Source organism: Carassius auratus, unplaced genomic scaffold (genome assembly GCF_003368295.1).
Source record: "Carassius auratus strain Wakin unplaced genomic scaffold, ASM336829v1 scaf_tig00214183_4049273_7079891, whole genome shotgun sequence".
In the NCBI taxonomy this organism is placed as follows: domain Eukaryota; kingdom Metazoa; phylum Chordata; class Actinopteri; order Cypriniformes; family Cyprinidae; genus Carassius; species Carassius auratus.
The window spans coordinates 427,250-444,737 of NW_020527547.1; the positions used below are offsets into that span (position 1 = coordinate 427,250).

The 17,488-nt window shown below is 37.6% G+C and overlaps 2 protein-coding genes across 3 annotated transcripts; one reads left to right on the forward strand and one right to left on the reverse strand.

Moving 5' to 3' along the window:
- Window positions 1-968: 968 nt before the first annotated feature.
- Window positions 969-4,229, forward strand: LOC113091345 (leukocyte surface antigen CD53). The gene is made up of 8 exons (XM_026256798.1): window positions 969-1,124; window positions 1,750-1,819; window positions 2,171-2,359; window positions 2,477-2,551; window positions 2,636-2,746; window positions 2,881-2,976; window positions 3,110-3,193; window positions 3,421-4,229. The coding sequence occupies exons 2-8, from the start codon at window positions 1,763-1,765 to the stop codon at window positions 3,487-3,489; spliced, it is 681 nt and encodes a 226-aa protein (XP_026112583.1). The 5' UTR covers window positions 969-1,124; window positions 1,750-1,762; the 3' UTR covers window positions 3,490-4,229.
- A 230-nt stretch (window positions 4,230-4,459) lies between these two features.
- LOC113091344 (serine/threonine-protein kinase A-Raf-like) lies at window positions 4,460-16,085 on the reverse strand. 2 transcript variants are annotated; one of them, XM_026256796.1, is made up of 16 exons: window positions 15,976-16,085; window positions 13,919-14,131; window positions 13,633-13,736; window positions 13,414-13,516; window positions 12,252-12,406; window positions 12,098-12,172; window positions 11,848-11,989; window positions 11,244-11,268; window positions 10,920-11,047; window positions 10,627-10,829; window positions 9,180-9,356; window positions 8,733-8,779; window positions 8,321-8,439; window positions 8,041-8,172; window positions 7,632-7,766; window positions 4,460-7,539 (listed from the first exon to the last, which is right to left on the reverse strand). In XM_026256796.1, exons 2-16 carry the CDS (start codon window positions 14,024-14,026, stop codon window positions 7,399-7,401), a joined length of 1,794 nt encoding a protein of 597 aa, XP_026112581.1. In that variant the 5' UTR covers window positions 14,027-14,131; window positions 15,976-16,085; the 3' UTR covers window positions 4,460-7,398. The 2 variants fall into 2 exon arrangements, with proteins under 2 accessions (XP_026112581.1, XP_026112582.1); XM_026256797.1 differs by having other exon boundaries at window positions 15,893-15,978.
- Window positions 16,086-17,488: the final 1,403 nt, after the last annotated feature.

A 17,488-nucleotide genomic window follows, 5' to 3' on the forward strand; every position in this document is an offset into this window, starting at 1 on the left:
GCGACTTCCTGATGCGTGCAAATTAGGCTACATAACATAGCTAGGCTGTTGCTAGTATGTAGGCTATAATAGGTTGTGTTTTCTATAGCTCAAAATAGTTCTATAGCTACAGAACAAAAAAACGGTCTCTATTTGCACCTGAAAACAAACAGGAGAGAAGCTAGTCAGTTGAACATTTTACAGTGCTTTAGTGTAGTTGTTTTTTATTGCACATAATAATTCATACTCAGAAAGTATGACATTTATTACAAGATTTGTAACATTTATAAGAATTTATATAGTGTAAATTGTTCCCTACCCTCACAACCACATGTATGCAACCAATAAATAAATTACTACTAAGAAAGAGCACATATCTCTTCATCGATCTAATAACTTGATTCTGCTTTAAAAATGCACCAGATTTATGCATTTAAACTTAAAATTAACAAAATGTCCTGCAGAACCCCAGAGACTAGAAACCAATCTGCACCCATCATAGTCTCACAAAATGCTGTGGGGACCCTGGGAAATAGAGGAAACTTTGCAGGATTGGCTGTCTCAGTGTGTGTGTGTGTGTGTGTGCCAGTTGACCTTACTATTTACTATATGCTTTACTATTCATCAACAAGCAGTTCAAATGAATTAAAACAAATAAGTTTTAATTCAAAAACTAAGAAAGTCACAGGAATTAAAAATATTTAAGTAGAACTTTTTTGTTGTTGTTTTTACATAAAGTTAATCTTTACTTTACTTCTTAATCGCTTTGAAACTTTGGGTTTATATTGTATGGTGCACATTTTTTGTGCCATTGTATTAGTAAATGTGTGGTTTTAGCATGAGGCATTGCAACAACAGCAATACTCCCTCTTAAAAGAGGTATTATAGGCACATGCATATAAACCATGTGGTATAATGACCCTGAATCACTCTTTTTTCATAGCACATCTTTCTTTCTTCGTGTCTGTCTTTTAAACACCCCAGCACTGTCAGTTAGACACTGCGTCACTCACAGAGGAAGTAAGACTCGATGCACTCCCACTGCCACTGACACAGACTTTAAGAACAACACGGTCACAAAGTGTGAGTCCAGCTGGCTTAATTGAGGATTATTCTTTGGAGCATCTTTACCGAGTAAATTAAAGGTAAGAATATGAAAGCTGTGAAATTATCTTGATTTTTATGTTCATTCTAATTTTTTTTTTTTTCACTGTCTCGCATAGTTCCTTATTACAAGTAGTGTCTTTTATAATAATGTCTTTTATTAAAAAAATTCACGAAACGTCCAGCTTTTGTTTGATGTCATTTTATGTATACATATATATGCCCACTGGGTAGTTTAATAATTTTTTTAAGCTTGTTTACCTAAAAAAAAAAAAAGAAAAAAGGAAGCAGCAGCATAATTTGATAGCATATTTCATTTTTTTTTTTTTTTTTTTTTAAATCTGTGTTTGTTTTCACCAAGTAGTGCTGAAAATGTGTAAACTTTAGTTTGTTCTGGTAAAGGAAGTTACACAGGAAATGCATGACAGACCATAAAGATTCCACACAGTGACAGGGCTCCATTTAACAGTTTCATGTGTTATATTACATTCAACTCTTGTTAGCTCCACCTTCAGTTTTGGGGGAAAAACAGGAAAGATATTTTCCTGACTTTACTGAGTCAGGGATCTTTTTGTTGTATATGCAAGCAGTTTGGGAAAGAACACCAAGGTCTTAATGTGAGATAACAGTTTGACCTCAGCTTCTGTGTGTTTGATATCTTCACAGAACGCAGTGGAAGATGTCGTGTCTGAAGTGCCTGAAGTACACCATGTGTGTGGTGAACTTCATCTTTTTTGTACGTATCCATTTTCAGACTGATATACTGTATGATGGCTTTTCATACTAATAATTGTTCAGAGTTACTAAATTCCACCATTTGGTCTATATTTTTATATGTTCTAGTTGGTGTATTTGCACTTGTTGGTTGGGGGATGGGGTTGACCTTCATTAAACCTCTAACCTCAAAAAAAAAAAAAAAAAGTAGATGCCAGTAGCTATTATGTCTATTAAAAGTGTGAGTGAGAAGAAGAATGACATAAAATAAAAAAAACAGATAACTTTTTATTATTATTATTATTATGAGGGATACTGCAAATATATGAAACACTATTGAGGCTCTCTTGTTTGGCTGAAATTACCTTGACAGATCTGTGGGGCTACTGTCTTCGGATTGGGCATTTATTTGATGACATTCTCCAGGTTCCCTTCCCTACTCCCCAGTCTTCAGGCTATGAACATCGCAAACACTCTTTTCATCACTGGGATCATTATCACCTGTGTCTCCTTTTTGGGTTTTCTCGGAGCCCTGAAGGAAAATCGATGCCTGCTTATATCTGTGAGTCTCATGCAGAACATGTTTGCATCCACACACTTGCATGTTCTCTGTTGTCCACCAAGTTGAACTTTTTGGGTTCTTTTCATAAAACTTGTTATCTCCGTTTGTTTGCTTTAGTTCTTCATATTGTTGTTCATTCTAATGCTGGCTGAGCTGGCTGCTGCCTGCCTTTTGCTGATGTACGAGACACAGGTAAGAAACAGGCAAAATAAGATATGTATATGGAAGAAGTTCATATGTGAGGAAAAGTTCTTCAGACTGCTTGTTTACTCACAGATTGACAGCTTCATTAATGAAGATCTTAATAAAGGTTTGCAAAGTTCCATAAACAACAGAAAAACACCTAATACCACAATTGATGATGATTGGGACAAAGTGCAAAGAACAGTAAGTGCCCATTTAGAATATGTTTCTCTTTTTATTTAGTGGTGCCTAAGAAACCATTACCATTGCTTACTATTTTCTTCATAATAAATACATTAAAAAAAAAATCAATGACAGTTTTTATTATAAACCAACAGTTTAAATGTTGTGGAATTTCTAACCATACACAATGGGGGACTACTGTGCCGGAGTCATGCAACAACCCTGAAAAAAACCCGCAATACTGGCCAGATGTAATTCTGCACTTACATCCATCTCTTCATAAGCTATATAGCAAAACAATATTAATGAAACGCATAAACCAGATGCAGATAGCCCAGCTGATTTAATCTTATATCATGTTTTTTCCTTGATTGTTTTATTTAGGGTTGTTTCACAAAGCTGAAGGACACGTTTGAGAAAAACCTCTTGAACACCGGGGTTGGCGTCATTGTTATCTGCATTATTGAGGTTTGAGTTTCCATAGAGGCTTTATGTCTTGTCATATTTACCTCAGTTAATAAAAATGAATTGTACTAGACCCCCAGTTTTTAAAATTAAATGATTGTCATTTCTAGGACACAAGTTTGTTTAGCACCTATGGTTTCACAGCTGAGGCAGATCAGCACTAAACTAGTATAAATGATTATTGCAAGTATTTTTTGTATCTTGACTAAACATCTTCTCTCCTTTTGTAGGTCTTGGGTATGTGCTTCACCATGACCCTGTTCTGCCACATAAGTCGAAGTGGATTAGGATATAAATGATCACAAACATTTCCCTAGAAGAAATATCTCCATCTTTCACCATTTGGGTTTTAAGTAACTTGTCTCACAATACCCAAACACAGCCAGTAAAAGACAAGATGGCTCGCAGTTCTTACACAGATGCTTTCTTCTATGTGTATGGTATTTGTCCTCCTCTAAGAAATGGTGATACAAACCCATAATTATTGTAACTGCATTAATATTATCATCAGATTTTGAATGTATGAATAAGTTATTAAAGCAAGCAACAAAAAAATATTATATTATTATTTAGCCTACGGCCATCACAGCTTAATATGAACATTTCTAGGGGGTTTAAACACTGAATTCACCCACTTTCATATGATTGTCAAGTTATAAAGAGATTGTAAGAGATCTCCCATGTTAATCATCTTTACACAAAGACAAAAGGCCACATTGCACTGTATATAAGTACTGATTACCTTTCAATGTGATTTAATTAAATGTTGAGTTTGACCTCATGTTCCTGTAACTGACTTGTTACATAGACTATTTTTGACTTGTTACATAGACTACAGTTAAACAATGCACAGCATTTATTTCTGATCACTTCCTTTTCGGACGAGCTGCAGCGGTGACTAAACCATGTGATTATATGCACAGAGTGGAAACCACACGCTTTTTTTTAAATGACATCATTTGTAATGCACAATACTGTTAATATATTCTCTCTTATTTTCTCTGCAAAGTAATGGAAATTAAACTAAAACAGGATTAAAGTGTTCTCGCTCCTTTTTGAAACGTTAAGGTAAAAACAAGTATTTTGCCTATTGTTGAGACAGAGGAAGTGCCACCAAATAACAAATCAACTTCCTCCACCAACAAGTGTTACAGTCACGAGGAGTGGCTTGAAAAGATGCTTTCAGTTCTGAAATTGCATTTAAAGTTCATGAAAGTTGAAATATGTTGTCGTCAACAGCATTGAAAGAACTCATGAAACGAAACATCAGAATTCAACTTTTATTTTTTCGAACAAAATCCTGTCTCCACAATATTTAAGACCCACCCCACCCCCCATCCCCCTCAAAAAAACGAACTAAAAATACTAAGATTTCCTTTACATGTTTTAAAATAATTTTGTTCTTTCTGAACCATCGCACAAAAAAACTGAAACAAATACAATTTAAAGTGATCTTTTCTTAAAAAAAAAAGAAAAAAAAAATAAGGAAACTGTACACGGCAGAATACACCATTTTTCGCAAACACCCCTATCATCATCTATACAGACATTATTGCAGTTCACCTAAAATATGCAAAACTAATCCTTTTAAACAAAACTGATCTTTCATTAGATTTTCTGTTCTGAAAAAAAAATTGCGGGTCGTATATTGATCTAAAATTTCACCCTTTTGCTTTCGTGCCCTTGTGCCAAAGCAGAAACTGAATCTCATAGACTTATCATATTTTGGGCTTAATGGAAACCATAAAAGTGTGCTTTGAACAAATGAGGTGCTTTCAAAGATAGAAGGGAAAAAGTATTTGTCCCACATGTATCAAGAGGGACGTTAAAGCCTTTAAGACAATGCTGAAACTATCCAAAGTTGGCAGAAGTAGTTACTGTGCTAATGATCTAGGACCAGTTATGGTTTCTCATACAACAAATAAGGCTGGAATTTGGCAAAAAAAAAAAAAAAGTTCCTAAACCAGAGTCTAATTCTATAAAGGTTTCTTGGCTGTTGTTTTAAAGCCATATAATATCATCATAATTCTTAATAGAACTAGCTGTGCATCCAAATCTATACAAAAATAAACCGACAATCCTGCTTTCTCATCCGTTATGAACAGAGAAAAGCATATAGTGCCATCTACAAACGCTTGATATCTCAATTACCTCATTTTCTACTGAACAATATTATTACCACTGGTTTGTTAGGACAATTCTACACCTGCAGTACCACAAAATCATTCTACAAGAGTCCAGGAGCACTTCAGCCCTGCTAATAACAGAGGAAGTGTGTAATTAAACAGAAGTATATAAAGATAGCAAGGTTTGTCCGAAACTCCAACACATTCATTTCTAATAAGTCACTGATGGGATGTGAAACGATCTCTTATGAACAAAAGACAAAGAATCGCACATTTGGAATGAGTACAGCTCAACTGGGGACCCAGCCCCATTCAAATATTGCTTAATAAGAACCAAAGCTCTGCCTTTAGTACGAGTGTCAGTTCTGAATCAATAAGTTAGATATATTAAGACTCCATTAAAAGGACGGATGGAAGATCTAGCTCACATAAGGCCCCATCATTGTAGGTTTCAGTCAGTCCTATTGAAACCAGCTGAATGGGAGGAAAGGAACTTTAATATTGCGGTTAAACAGCACAACTGTTTTGCAAAGACTTGCTTTTGAGTTTATAGAATAAAACAAACCACCTGAAAAAAGAATACGGCATTGAGAAGCACGCTCTCACCCTGCGCTGCCACTAATTTGATCTGAAAGAAATGCTGCAAAGTTTCTGTCCTCACTGCTCTTATCAAAGACCTAGGAGAATTGCAGAAGCAAAAGAGCATCTCAAGTTTGATCATCTCACTCAAGACTAAAACTAGTCGACTAACCAGGGTCCAGTAGTGGATCTAAAGTTAGCAGCCTGTATTTTAAAGCTGTTGTGAATGTGAAATATAAGAACATTTATAGACATTGTTTTCAGACACTTAAAAATGACACTTAAGTTTTGAGATGCAAAACAAAATCAACACCCTCTTCAGTATCTCTGAGTGTGAGCTACTGTACAAACGTCCCAACACCAAGAGAAAGGCGACCGGTTAACAGAACCACATGCAAACACAATACATTCGTTCAGAAGACAGACTGGGATGAAGTGCAAGTACTAAATGCTTGTCTTGCTTATGGTCAATCATGTGCCATTTTAGTTTGTGAATTTTTACTCCGTTTTAAGATGCAACATTTTAAAAATGAAAAAAATCATTCATTTCTAAATTGAGAAAACAAATGTACTCATTTCAAAGAAACTAAAGAAAAACGTAAATCCTTCCTTCCCCATCAATTCAGGAACTGCACAACTGCTTTGAGAATTCCAACATGATTTGTGCCATTTTCTTCTACACACAATTTAAAGCTGACCAACTTACAGAGGAAGCCCAAAGATAGCGCCAAATCAGAGGCGTTTTTGAAATGGACAACACAATTAAGGGCAAAACAAGTCACATGTAAATCCAACCAGATCCAGACACTAGTTAAGAGTTTAAGCAAATATTTTCTATTGGAAAAATAACGGAATTAAAAATACACCCAAACAACTGCAATGGGGCGTATGATCATTTGTATGATCATGGACTTAAAAACAACTGACTGCAAACCAATCTGTGAGCAGAGTCTCTGTGACTAATGTAGATAAATACAAGTCATCGCATTGTGCTATTGTTGGCCGAGGAAATTCACGCAAGGAGAACAGGGAGAGGGAACAAAAAATCTCCATGCTAGTTTGCTTGTTCTAAAGTAAAATGCTACTTTCATCTTAAAATTAAAAAAGGTAACATTGCAAGCAACCATAACACATTTTAAAATATACCTCAAAAAAGGAGGTTATTAAGATTGTGCTGATATGATGCTTGGATTTCAAAATCCAATGAGTGTACTAAGAGAGCGCAGCTTATTTCCTGCTTCTGTTTTATAAAGCAGCTGGTCCAGACAGACTCGGACATTCTCTACAGGCAGCTTTACAGAGAAGCAGCTGGAACAGAAAAGAGGGCGGGAATGTGAACGAGTGGATAAATGTGACGATGTGTGGGTTTGACTACATGTAGGATCAATGAAGTAATTAGGGCGCTCTCAGGATTGTGTGGAATAATGAGAGGAACTCTAGATTCCATGCTGGGAATGACACTGCATGGCATTTTGGGAGAGGAGCAGATCGTCTCCGGCAGTCTCACAGAGGCATGAAGCGTGTGGTGTGAAGAAGCAGCGGGTTTAGGTCTTCTGCGTTTACAGCACGGTGTAGAGAGGGCTCAGAGGCACTCCGCTCGATTTTTGGCAACAGATCCTGGACCTGCTCAATGCCCACCAAGATCTGAAGAACAGCAGGGATGAAACATGAGAGGCTGTTGCTTAATCTGACACGACTGTGCTGGAAACCAGAGAAGGGATCTGGTTTATGCTCACCTGTGGGAAGAGTGGCCGTTCATCACGTTTGAATTTCAGACAGTCGACGATGAGCCTCTTCATGGATTTAGGGCAGTTACTGCATAATTTACTGAGGTCTGGAGACAAGTACCCACGACCCACCATGAAAATAATCTACAGGAAGAGAACACCCACAAATCAAAACCTGCATTTCATAGTTCATGTTCACTCAAACTTCTCCTTCTGTGTTCCAAGGAAGAAAGTCATAGAGTCATCATGAGGGCGAGTAAATGATGACAGAATTGTTATTTGGGGTTGAACAAAGTTCATTCGATATTTACAGCTTGAACAGAAGGTTTCTAGGCTGAAAAGGACAAACTGTAAAACTACAAACCAATCCCTGATTCATAACCATAAGATGGCAAAGTAATGGTGGTGCATGTCTGACCTGATCACGGTTGCTGATATTCGAATAAGGCAAAGTCCCAGACATCAGTTCATAGAGCACCACTCCATATCCATACACATCTGACTGGAAGGTGTATGGGTTAGTGTCTTGCATTCTGATCACCTCGGGGGCCTAAAAACAACAGCAAAGTGAAACAAGCTGTACAAATCAATTTCTCAACAATAAACTCAGGATGGCACTACTTCACATAAGTGACAAGCTACTAGGTATAAGACTCATTTGATAAAATGAGGTATTGAGCTGGGTGACGATTACTCACCATCCACAGGATGGAGCCACTGGGCTGTTCAACCTGCTGAGAGCCACTCCAGCGAGACTTTACTGTGGCCAGCCCGAAGTCACCGATCTTTACCGTCCAGCCTTCGTGCAGGAAGATATCTGACACATGAGCTCAGGAGTATTATGCAGAACACATAATGGCTACAACATTACAAGAGAGAAATCATCAACCTTAGTCTTCAATCTTATGCCAGCATTAATTCTGGTAAATCAGACGATTCTTTATTTACAAGCATTTCAAGACAGAAAGCAGCTTGGCAATCTACTAGGACATTCAGAGGCAACTATGGTGCCATCTTCAGGCAACAAATTAGCTGAATCTGATCCATCCTGCAACAGATCGCTCTCACAACACAGACAAGAGCACTGCTAATACATTATAGAAAGGATACTATTAGATTTCAAGTCCCGATGAATGATATTCTTGGCATGAAGATAACTGTAAAAGAAAGAAAAGTAGCAAATTATGTATAAATTTGATAACTTATTTCATTTTCTACACTCCATCTATGCACTGTAAATCCAAGCAGTACAATCATATAACATTGGTGGATTTAAGAGGACATGGGCTAATTTCCCATAGGAGTGTGTCCTAGTTCTATCTGAAACCGAAGTCTTCTGTAACAAATGTCTTCACTGTCACTTTTTTTTTAATGCATTTATTTAATGCATCCTTGCTGATTAAAAGTATTATTTATGCCAAACTTTTAAACCGTAATATACATTAGCAAGTTGTGTTGTATTAACATCCATTAATTGGAACAGCAATTATGCTACATGTAGGATAGCAGCTATCCCAAGCTGTCAATACAGGTAAAAAATATATAAATAAATCTTACTCCATGCCCTGTGCAGTCTGGCGAGCAACATCAATACGGCGCATCGTTTCAAACTTGGTCTCAGTAACATGCAGGTGCCGGTAAAGGCTGCTCCCTTCACACCACTGCGTGATAATGGCAAAATTAGGCTTCGTCATGAAGCCCATGAACAGCAGAATGTTGACATGGCGTGTTTTTCTAAGGAGCAAGAGTCTCAAATTAGTCATATTGAACAGAAGATGACATTTACTTGAACTAGAGTATTTGGACTGGAGATTAGTTAGTTGTAGCAGCAGGGGTAAGATTGTTTTGAAGCATGGCAGCTGGCAGTGTCAATTTTGATTTAGTCTTTATCATGAAATGAAAATGCTAAATGGTCTTAGTCACATTTTAGTCATTTGAGTCTTTGATAGTTTTTGTCAATGAAAAGTCATTGCATTTGTCATCAACTTTTAGTAAAGCTGCAGTTACCAACATTTATTTTGGTAGCTATTTTATATGTAGTCTTAAAAAAAAAATCTATTAAGCTTATGGAGAAATTTTAATCAAGGTTTGAATTTGGAAAATCTTGAATAAACAATGACAATTTTCATTTTTAGGTGAACTATCCCTTTAACAGTAGTGAAAAGGTAGCAGCTTATAAAAATGATTGTTCATATAAAATATATGTAATAAATATAATTTTTGAAAAAGAGCAGAAAAAAAACAAGACAAATAAGAAAGAGATAAATGAAACTAATTTTTCAAATACAGTAAGTTTACTTAAAACAGTTATTTAACATCTTTTGTTGGTTAACATTAACGACACCGATAGGTACTTAATTAGGAATGCTGTCCCTTTAAGAATTGTGACTCCAGGGGAAAACAGGACACCTGGTCACTTTATCTCTATCCTTTCGGATGCTGAGGCCATTGTTTCAGATCCCTAGTTCGCGTTTTAGTAGCCTATCCACCCACTGCGTCTGCCATACTATGACTAGATATGCACCTTATCCGACTGCAATCCAATGACAGGGATGCACATTTTGAAGGATAAGACAGTAGCCTATAGGATGTATTTTGAATGTCTGGTAGTCCTCAAATAACATTATAGACCCATCTTGTTAACGAAGATGCAGCATAAATTTCATGATAGTTTTTTAGCATCAGATATTAGTTTTAGCTCATCAACGTCTTGTCTTTGTCACAGAAAAATGTTTTTGTTAACTAATATTTTTCATTGTCATCTTAACGAATTTAACACTGGCAGCTGGTTTGAGCTGGTTTAAGCTGGCAATGTGTCGGTCCTAAGCAACTAGCTCCTGCTCAGAACCAGTTCATGACCAACTAAGGACCAACTTAAACCAGTTCAAACCAGCTGCCACGCTTCAAAACATACAAAACCAGCAAATGCTGCTTTTTTCTACTGGGCAGTGTTATAATGTCCTCACCGGCAGAATTTGAAGCCGTGATCGTGCAAATGACTCACCGTAAAACCTGCATCTCATTTTTAAAGGCCTGGAGCTGCTCCGGTGTGGGCTCTGTCACTTTAAGAATCTTGATAGCCACGTCTCCATGCCACTTGCCTTTAAAGACGGTCCCAAAAGACCCTGCTCCAATCCTCTTCAGAATGGTCACCTCCCGCGAGTGCACCTCCCAGTAGTAACTGGAGTCTCTGTTACCTCCCCGGTGCTAGAAAACATACAAACAAAATTTGGTTTTAAATAAATCTGGTTGTAACCAAGTCATCTGGGCTTTCTATCAAATAAGACACACACTCACCACTTTCTTTTTATCATCAGATGAGGATTGCTTTCGTTCCTTGGGCTCAGAAGGGGATTTGGGGGGTCTTCTTCCTGGTGACCCTTGGTGGGGTGGGCTAGTGGAAGGCTTGGGAGAGGACTCTTGCCCTGTGAACAACACGAGTATGAGGGCCACTTCACACACATGGAGAGGTGCAGTTAGATGCATCATTGTAATCAGGGATGGTTAAGAAACAAAAAAAATGTATGTAGTGTAATGTGGGCATGTGGAAAAAACGTACATGTTCTCACGTGAGTGACAGGTAGTCAAAGTGAAAAAAAAACAAACAAACAAAAAACTCACCCATTGTGAAGATTTTGAACGACTCCTGAATGAGAATGGGGGAAACAAATGAATAAATACATGCAATGGAGGAGAGATGATCAAGGAGGCATGCAGAACCTCCATTCTCATAGATATCAAGTAACATTTCTAAACATTTGGTATCTAACCAAGCTAAAACTTTCATACAGGGACAGTTCACCCAAAAATGCATTCACTCACCCTCCTGTCATTTCAAATCTGCATGACTTCCTTTCTTGCATGGAACACAAATGCAGAAGTGGAGCAGAATGTTGACATGGCTCTTCTCTGTTCAACCTTTTTATTTTTTTGGTAACATTTTTATTGATTTCACATATATAGGGTCACGCACAATTGTCCAAAATCATCTTCACAATAAACAGAAAAGGCTGACCCTTTAAACCACTGCTGTCATTTTTGAATCTTGACAGCCATTTTCACTGTATGAACACTTTGTCTAACATTACTTTTTGGGTTCCACAGAGGAAAGAACAGTTTGGAGTGAAGGTGACTTTCATTTGTGGGTGAACTGTATATTTGAAAGAAAAGAATTAGACAACATCAGAATATGTGGACTTGATGAGCCTCTAGTTGGGTGTCTAACCTCCATGAGGCCAGCAGCGCCAGGCTCCAGCGTGCTGACCATGTGGACGTTGGGGGTTGAGGTGGAGCGATGCCTCTGGAGAGACTGACTGTCCTCGGCCATAAACAATTGGTAGCTTGGTGCGGAAGTCAGCATTTCCCCTCTAAAAAGGGTAAAACATAAGAAGTAAACCTACACATAAGTTAGTGCTACATCTTCCATTGGGGATCAACAACAGATATGTGCATTTATGTGTGAAGTTAGAGTGTACCTAGGAGAATCTGATATGGAATTGGTAGCCGGATATATCAATATCGAAGGGCAGTCTTCTGTGTTAGAAATACACCTGAGAGAAACAGAACACCAGTTGAGTGATAAAAATGATTGCAAGTGCACATAAACAGACAATTTTATTCGGAACATACCGTTTTGTCATGGTGTCCATATCCACACATACTGTAGGGACTTTACTGCTGCAGTGCTGATGAAATTTATACCCACACGTCTGACACCTGAAGCCGTTGAACAAGAACTTGTGGCAGAAGTCACAGTAAGCTAATTTAAAGAATGTTTTACGTACCTGTAAAAAAAAAAAAAAAAAAAAAACAAGATTTAAGACCCAGCATTTAAGTGCAATCTTGATTTGGCCAATCACAATTTCACATTGATTTATTAATATAGACTACAATTTAAAAGTCTGAGTTCAATATGATTTTTTTAATAAATACTTTTACTCAGGAAGGTTTAAATTAAATTGGTCATATGTGACAGTAAAAAAAAATACGCTACTCTAACAGTTTCTATTAAATCAAAAGAAAAAAAAATGTATCACGGTGTCCAGAAAAATATCAAGCATGCTCGCTCTCTCTCAGGCCGGTGACAGGTGCAATATAAATAGGCGTCGGCTCTATTTCTAGCATGCACGTGTTTTCCGCACGGCTTGAGCCGCGCCTGAGACGCGCGTCTCAAGCAGGCAGTCTGCAAGCTCTAACCAGTTAACATGGGAGCCGAATTAAAAACGGACACGCCACGCAGCAGAGACGCTTGCGCCACGCATCTAGTGTGTCGCCGGCCACGCGCTTGCGCTCTCTCTCTCTCGAGCGCGCGCTCTTTGGCCCATACAGTTAATGAATAACGGATCAACTACGACAGCCTACATCGCACATCCTGCGATGTGACTATCGTGGATTTGTACATCGCGATATCGATGCTTAAACAACACATCATGCAGCCCTACACTGAAGACTGTAATGGACTTTTAAACGGTAGTGTTCTAATGTTCACCGTTAATTCATGTCTGTTCATAATGCATATATAGCAAAGCCTACTATTAATGATTTATTATAAATCGATGTTAATCTCAAACTTGAAATTAACTTAAAAAAATATATATAATTTGCTGGACAGAACTAATCTGTACTTGCTCATCATAATCATCCAACATAAACCATCCACAGAGATTTTTTGTTGCATTAACCTCAGATTTTGTGCCAGTATATACACAGTTTTCTAAAATGAGAACCTTGCTTTGCTGAAATGAGAACCTAGCTTTGCTGACTCAAGAGTCCGTTGTGCAAGTACACTTACAAAGTTGTGCATGGTAAGAGGAACATCATCTAGCACTTCTACCAGAAGCTCTTCCCCTACGAGGGGTGTGATGTCTGTGTCCCATTCTGTAAGTCTCTTCCGGCTGCCCAAAAGACAAAAGAACAACAATGTCAAAACAACAGAGAGAGAGAAAAAAAAAAAATACTTACTGAGGAGAGACATTGTAATTTTACAAGTCAAATTCTTAGGGACACCTACCCTTCAAGAAGGCGAAAGACAGCACAGCAATCCTGGCTGAGACCTCTGACTTTTAGAGCTTTATCTAGACTGTCATAGACAGTTTGCCCAGGCCGAACATTTACCTAAACACATGGTCACATATTGCTATCAATGTATGCTCACAAACATGCATCCTCTAATTACCAATATATACAGGACAATATATAGATATTCCATACCTTTACTAAAAAAATAAAGGGCTACTACTACTAAATAAAAAAAGGCATTTTAAACTGAAATCAGATTTCAGTAAATGAACCCTCACCACTGTCCGCTGCTTGTTAGGGAGGTAGACACGAATGGTGCCCCCACCTCGGGGTGTGTCATCTGGGCTGTTTTCCCCCGAGGAGGAACAGGAGGAGGTGTTGGACATGGTGTCTCCAAAGGGGCAGTCCGGGACTAGCAGCACTGACACTCAGTCGGCCGCAAGAAAGTTACACACACCTGGGCAAAACAGGAAGAAGCCCTCATCTGGAGACTGGGATGAAAAACAGTGTGTTAGCATTAATATATCTCTATATAAACCTCCCTCACACCTACGTAGTTATAAAAACTAAACAGATCAGGGATCCAGCCAAATGTTGTTTGCAGTTAATGTCTTGGTCATCTTTTTCTGCTGGTTTTTTTTTTCTATAAATGCTTAAAAAAAAATGTGTGTCTTATGCTTTCAGAACACTGAAACATATATCATACAAGACACACACACAGACAGGAAGAGTAGGAGTGTAACTGTTGTTGAATATTTGAAAATCATCATTATAATTTATTACATTTCATAATTCATTCAAATGATTTTAAATATATGCTTCCGTCAACATCGGTTTATTATTTGTTAAAAATACATAACTTTATTATTATTTAAATTGTATTTTTAATACACAAACATTTTGGCATCTGAAAATACCCGACCATAACAGAACTGAAAGAAAAATAAATAAAAAAAAGTTTTGGTTTGAAATAGTTTTGGAAGGCCGAAGGGTGCTTCAGTAAATCACAATACATTCATGAAAAGTTTGATAAAAGACAAGCTAATTGTTATGAAGATACTTTTCAAACGAGCATTATGCCTCTGAAACTATTTAAATAAATAGTAAGTGTATTATATAATAAATCAACAAACAAACACACTCCATTTTGGTAGCCAACTGAATTTCCAATTCAAAATTCAGTATAAAACACTGCAGGCGTAGCCATTTGAAAATCACACTGCTGAGAAAACTGATAACTCAGAACCATGTCAGTGGAACTTGTAAGTGCCTAAATAAATGTTTCTATACCAGTCGTTTGGTGTAATAAAACCAAATTTAAAACAGATGTAAAAGTAAATGCCCCAAATAAAGATAACCCATGTCATTCAAACTCTTTTTAACAATTTTGGTTTATAATTATACACTATAATTTAAGCCTTAAGGCTATCAAACTCTGAAATGAAACCATTTAATCCAAACACGTAGGAACAAGTACTTCAGATTGAACGTTTTATGATATTTAATGCAGTAAATACAATCTTCGCAACCTTAAACCACAAGTATTGCGTATACTGGAAACCACTGCAGTTGCACCATTGTGCAAAACTTCACTTGTGTTGTACACCGTTATAGTTAAGCAAGCACACGAGCATGTCATAAATAACAAAATAGAGATTTTACATCCCCACTGAATCTAGCTTAAATGCAGCTTTTACAAGCCAGAAAGCAACGCGTGTATAACATCTACAAACCTTGATAGCTACAAAGAATCCCATTTCTAAATAAGTCCTCTGTGATCAAACCTTGTTCAAATAGATTTAGAGATGCAAAGTAACTCCCCAACAGTTCATGTTACATCTGCCGTATTAACGCAGCACAGAGAACAATAAAACTGTTTTACACAAACACCTCCTGAAAAGTATAAGCACACAAAATGTGCAGCAATCTGCAATGAAGATGAGCTGGCTGGGTTTACTCTTACTGGCTTTTACTCTACTACAGGCCATGAACTCCTAGCTAGCTCATTTTATCAAGACATGAGTCAATATTATGACTTACGTATAAAAGCATATTAGCTAAATATATCCTTAAATCCTCTCACGTGCCTTTTTCGTTCTGAAAGAGGGAATGCAGTTTTCATGATGCGGAAAGGGATTATACGACTAGCTGCTAACGTTAGCTAGCTAGTGTCGCTAATGCTGTCTAAAAATTCAAAAAGTAGACATTATCTTATATTTTCAACCGCGGCGGAATGGATTAACGCGACTTACACCTGCAAGTAGTATTTCTGCAAACTACGCTGCCCGTTCGCGAAAATCGCTTAGCATTTTTTGCATCTAGAGTAAATACTCACCTGAGACAGCCATCTTGAATTCTCTGTCTCAAGGCGGATCAGCAAAGAATTTCAGGGAAAGCGGAACAGCGAAATCTTGCGCTCTGATTGGTGGAGATCTGTGAATCGAGGCACTGATTGGACAGCTATTGTGGTACTTTGTAGCAAGAGAACCAGAAAGGGGTGTGTGCTGCGTGTAACGAATGTAAAGTTTTCCCAAGCGTTAAAGAAACCCTCACAACTGTTCTATACATTCTCAATATACTGTTCAAAATGTTTATATATATATATTAAACCAAACAAAACCGTTTCAAGCAAAAACTGAATTACTAAAAAACTAAATTACAAGTCAATTCATAAGGAATAATAAAGCAACAAGGAACTAAAAACATCAACACAAAAGCTACAAATGTAAAGAACGTGTTTATCAGGTGACTCTACAAAATATTTAACATGAGCAAGTGTCAACAAGCAAACGATATTATCATAATACTGAAACAAATTAATCCATCTTTTTAAATGTCACAGTTAAATTGAAAAAAGGCCACTGTGTAGGTTCAATTACATTGAAAATGTCCATACGGACAGAACAATGCAGGTTTTCAAAGAGTTCATTGGGCTATTCCAAACTTAAGGATTTCCTCTTTTTAGCAGTGCCTGTGTAAGGATGGAGTCGCCACTCAACATCTGCAGTATTCTCATTCTTCAGTGTGCCGATTTTGATCATATACACTGAAAAAGAAAGATGAAACAAGATATGAATAATGAGCAGAGTGCAACATAAGTGCCTGTTCTGCATTCAAGGGTTAGTACCCAAAATTGAAAATTAGCCCATAAATTATGCACCCTCAAGTCATCCTAGGTCTATATAACTTAATTCTTTCAGACGAATCCAGTCGGAGTTATATTAAAAATGTGTGTTGCAGTGCTTCAGTCCAAAATAAATGAAATAAAAAGAGTCCGTCCATAAAATTGGGGGGATTTAAATAAAGGTTTAATTCACTTTCCTACCTGCCTGTCAACGTATGTCTCTGCATACCTCTGCGCACCCTGTTCGTGCAGACAGGATATGTCATCAGTGCATTCACACATGCTGTGCAGAGAGAGTAAGAATGGCAGACAAACACCAAGAAACTGATCTTCCTTCCTGGTATTGTCGTACTTTTAAAGTTTTCTCGCTGGTGAAGAACACACGATGTAGCTCAGCAGTTTTAAATTTAAGTTCTCACGCCTCCAGCAAACACACACACATAATTTGCATGTCTCACTTAGTTAACACACCCGATTCAGATAACCAGCTCCTTAGAAGTAAGCAACGTGCATGAACTATGTTCTGATCGATATGATCCCTACACAGTGTTCATTGCTCCCTCCTTTCTGAGCAGGGGAAACCTGCGGAAGTTTAGTTCACTTCAGAACATGAGCTGGAATTGGGAACCGCTGATGCAGTCTATTGTAGGAATTGGGACCCACTGATGTAGCCAACCTGTACATGTGTTCAGGAGGCGTGGCTTTGGATGGTGAATGCCGGGGA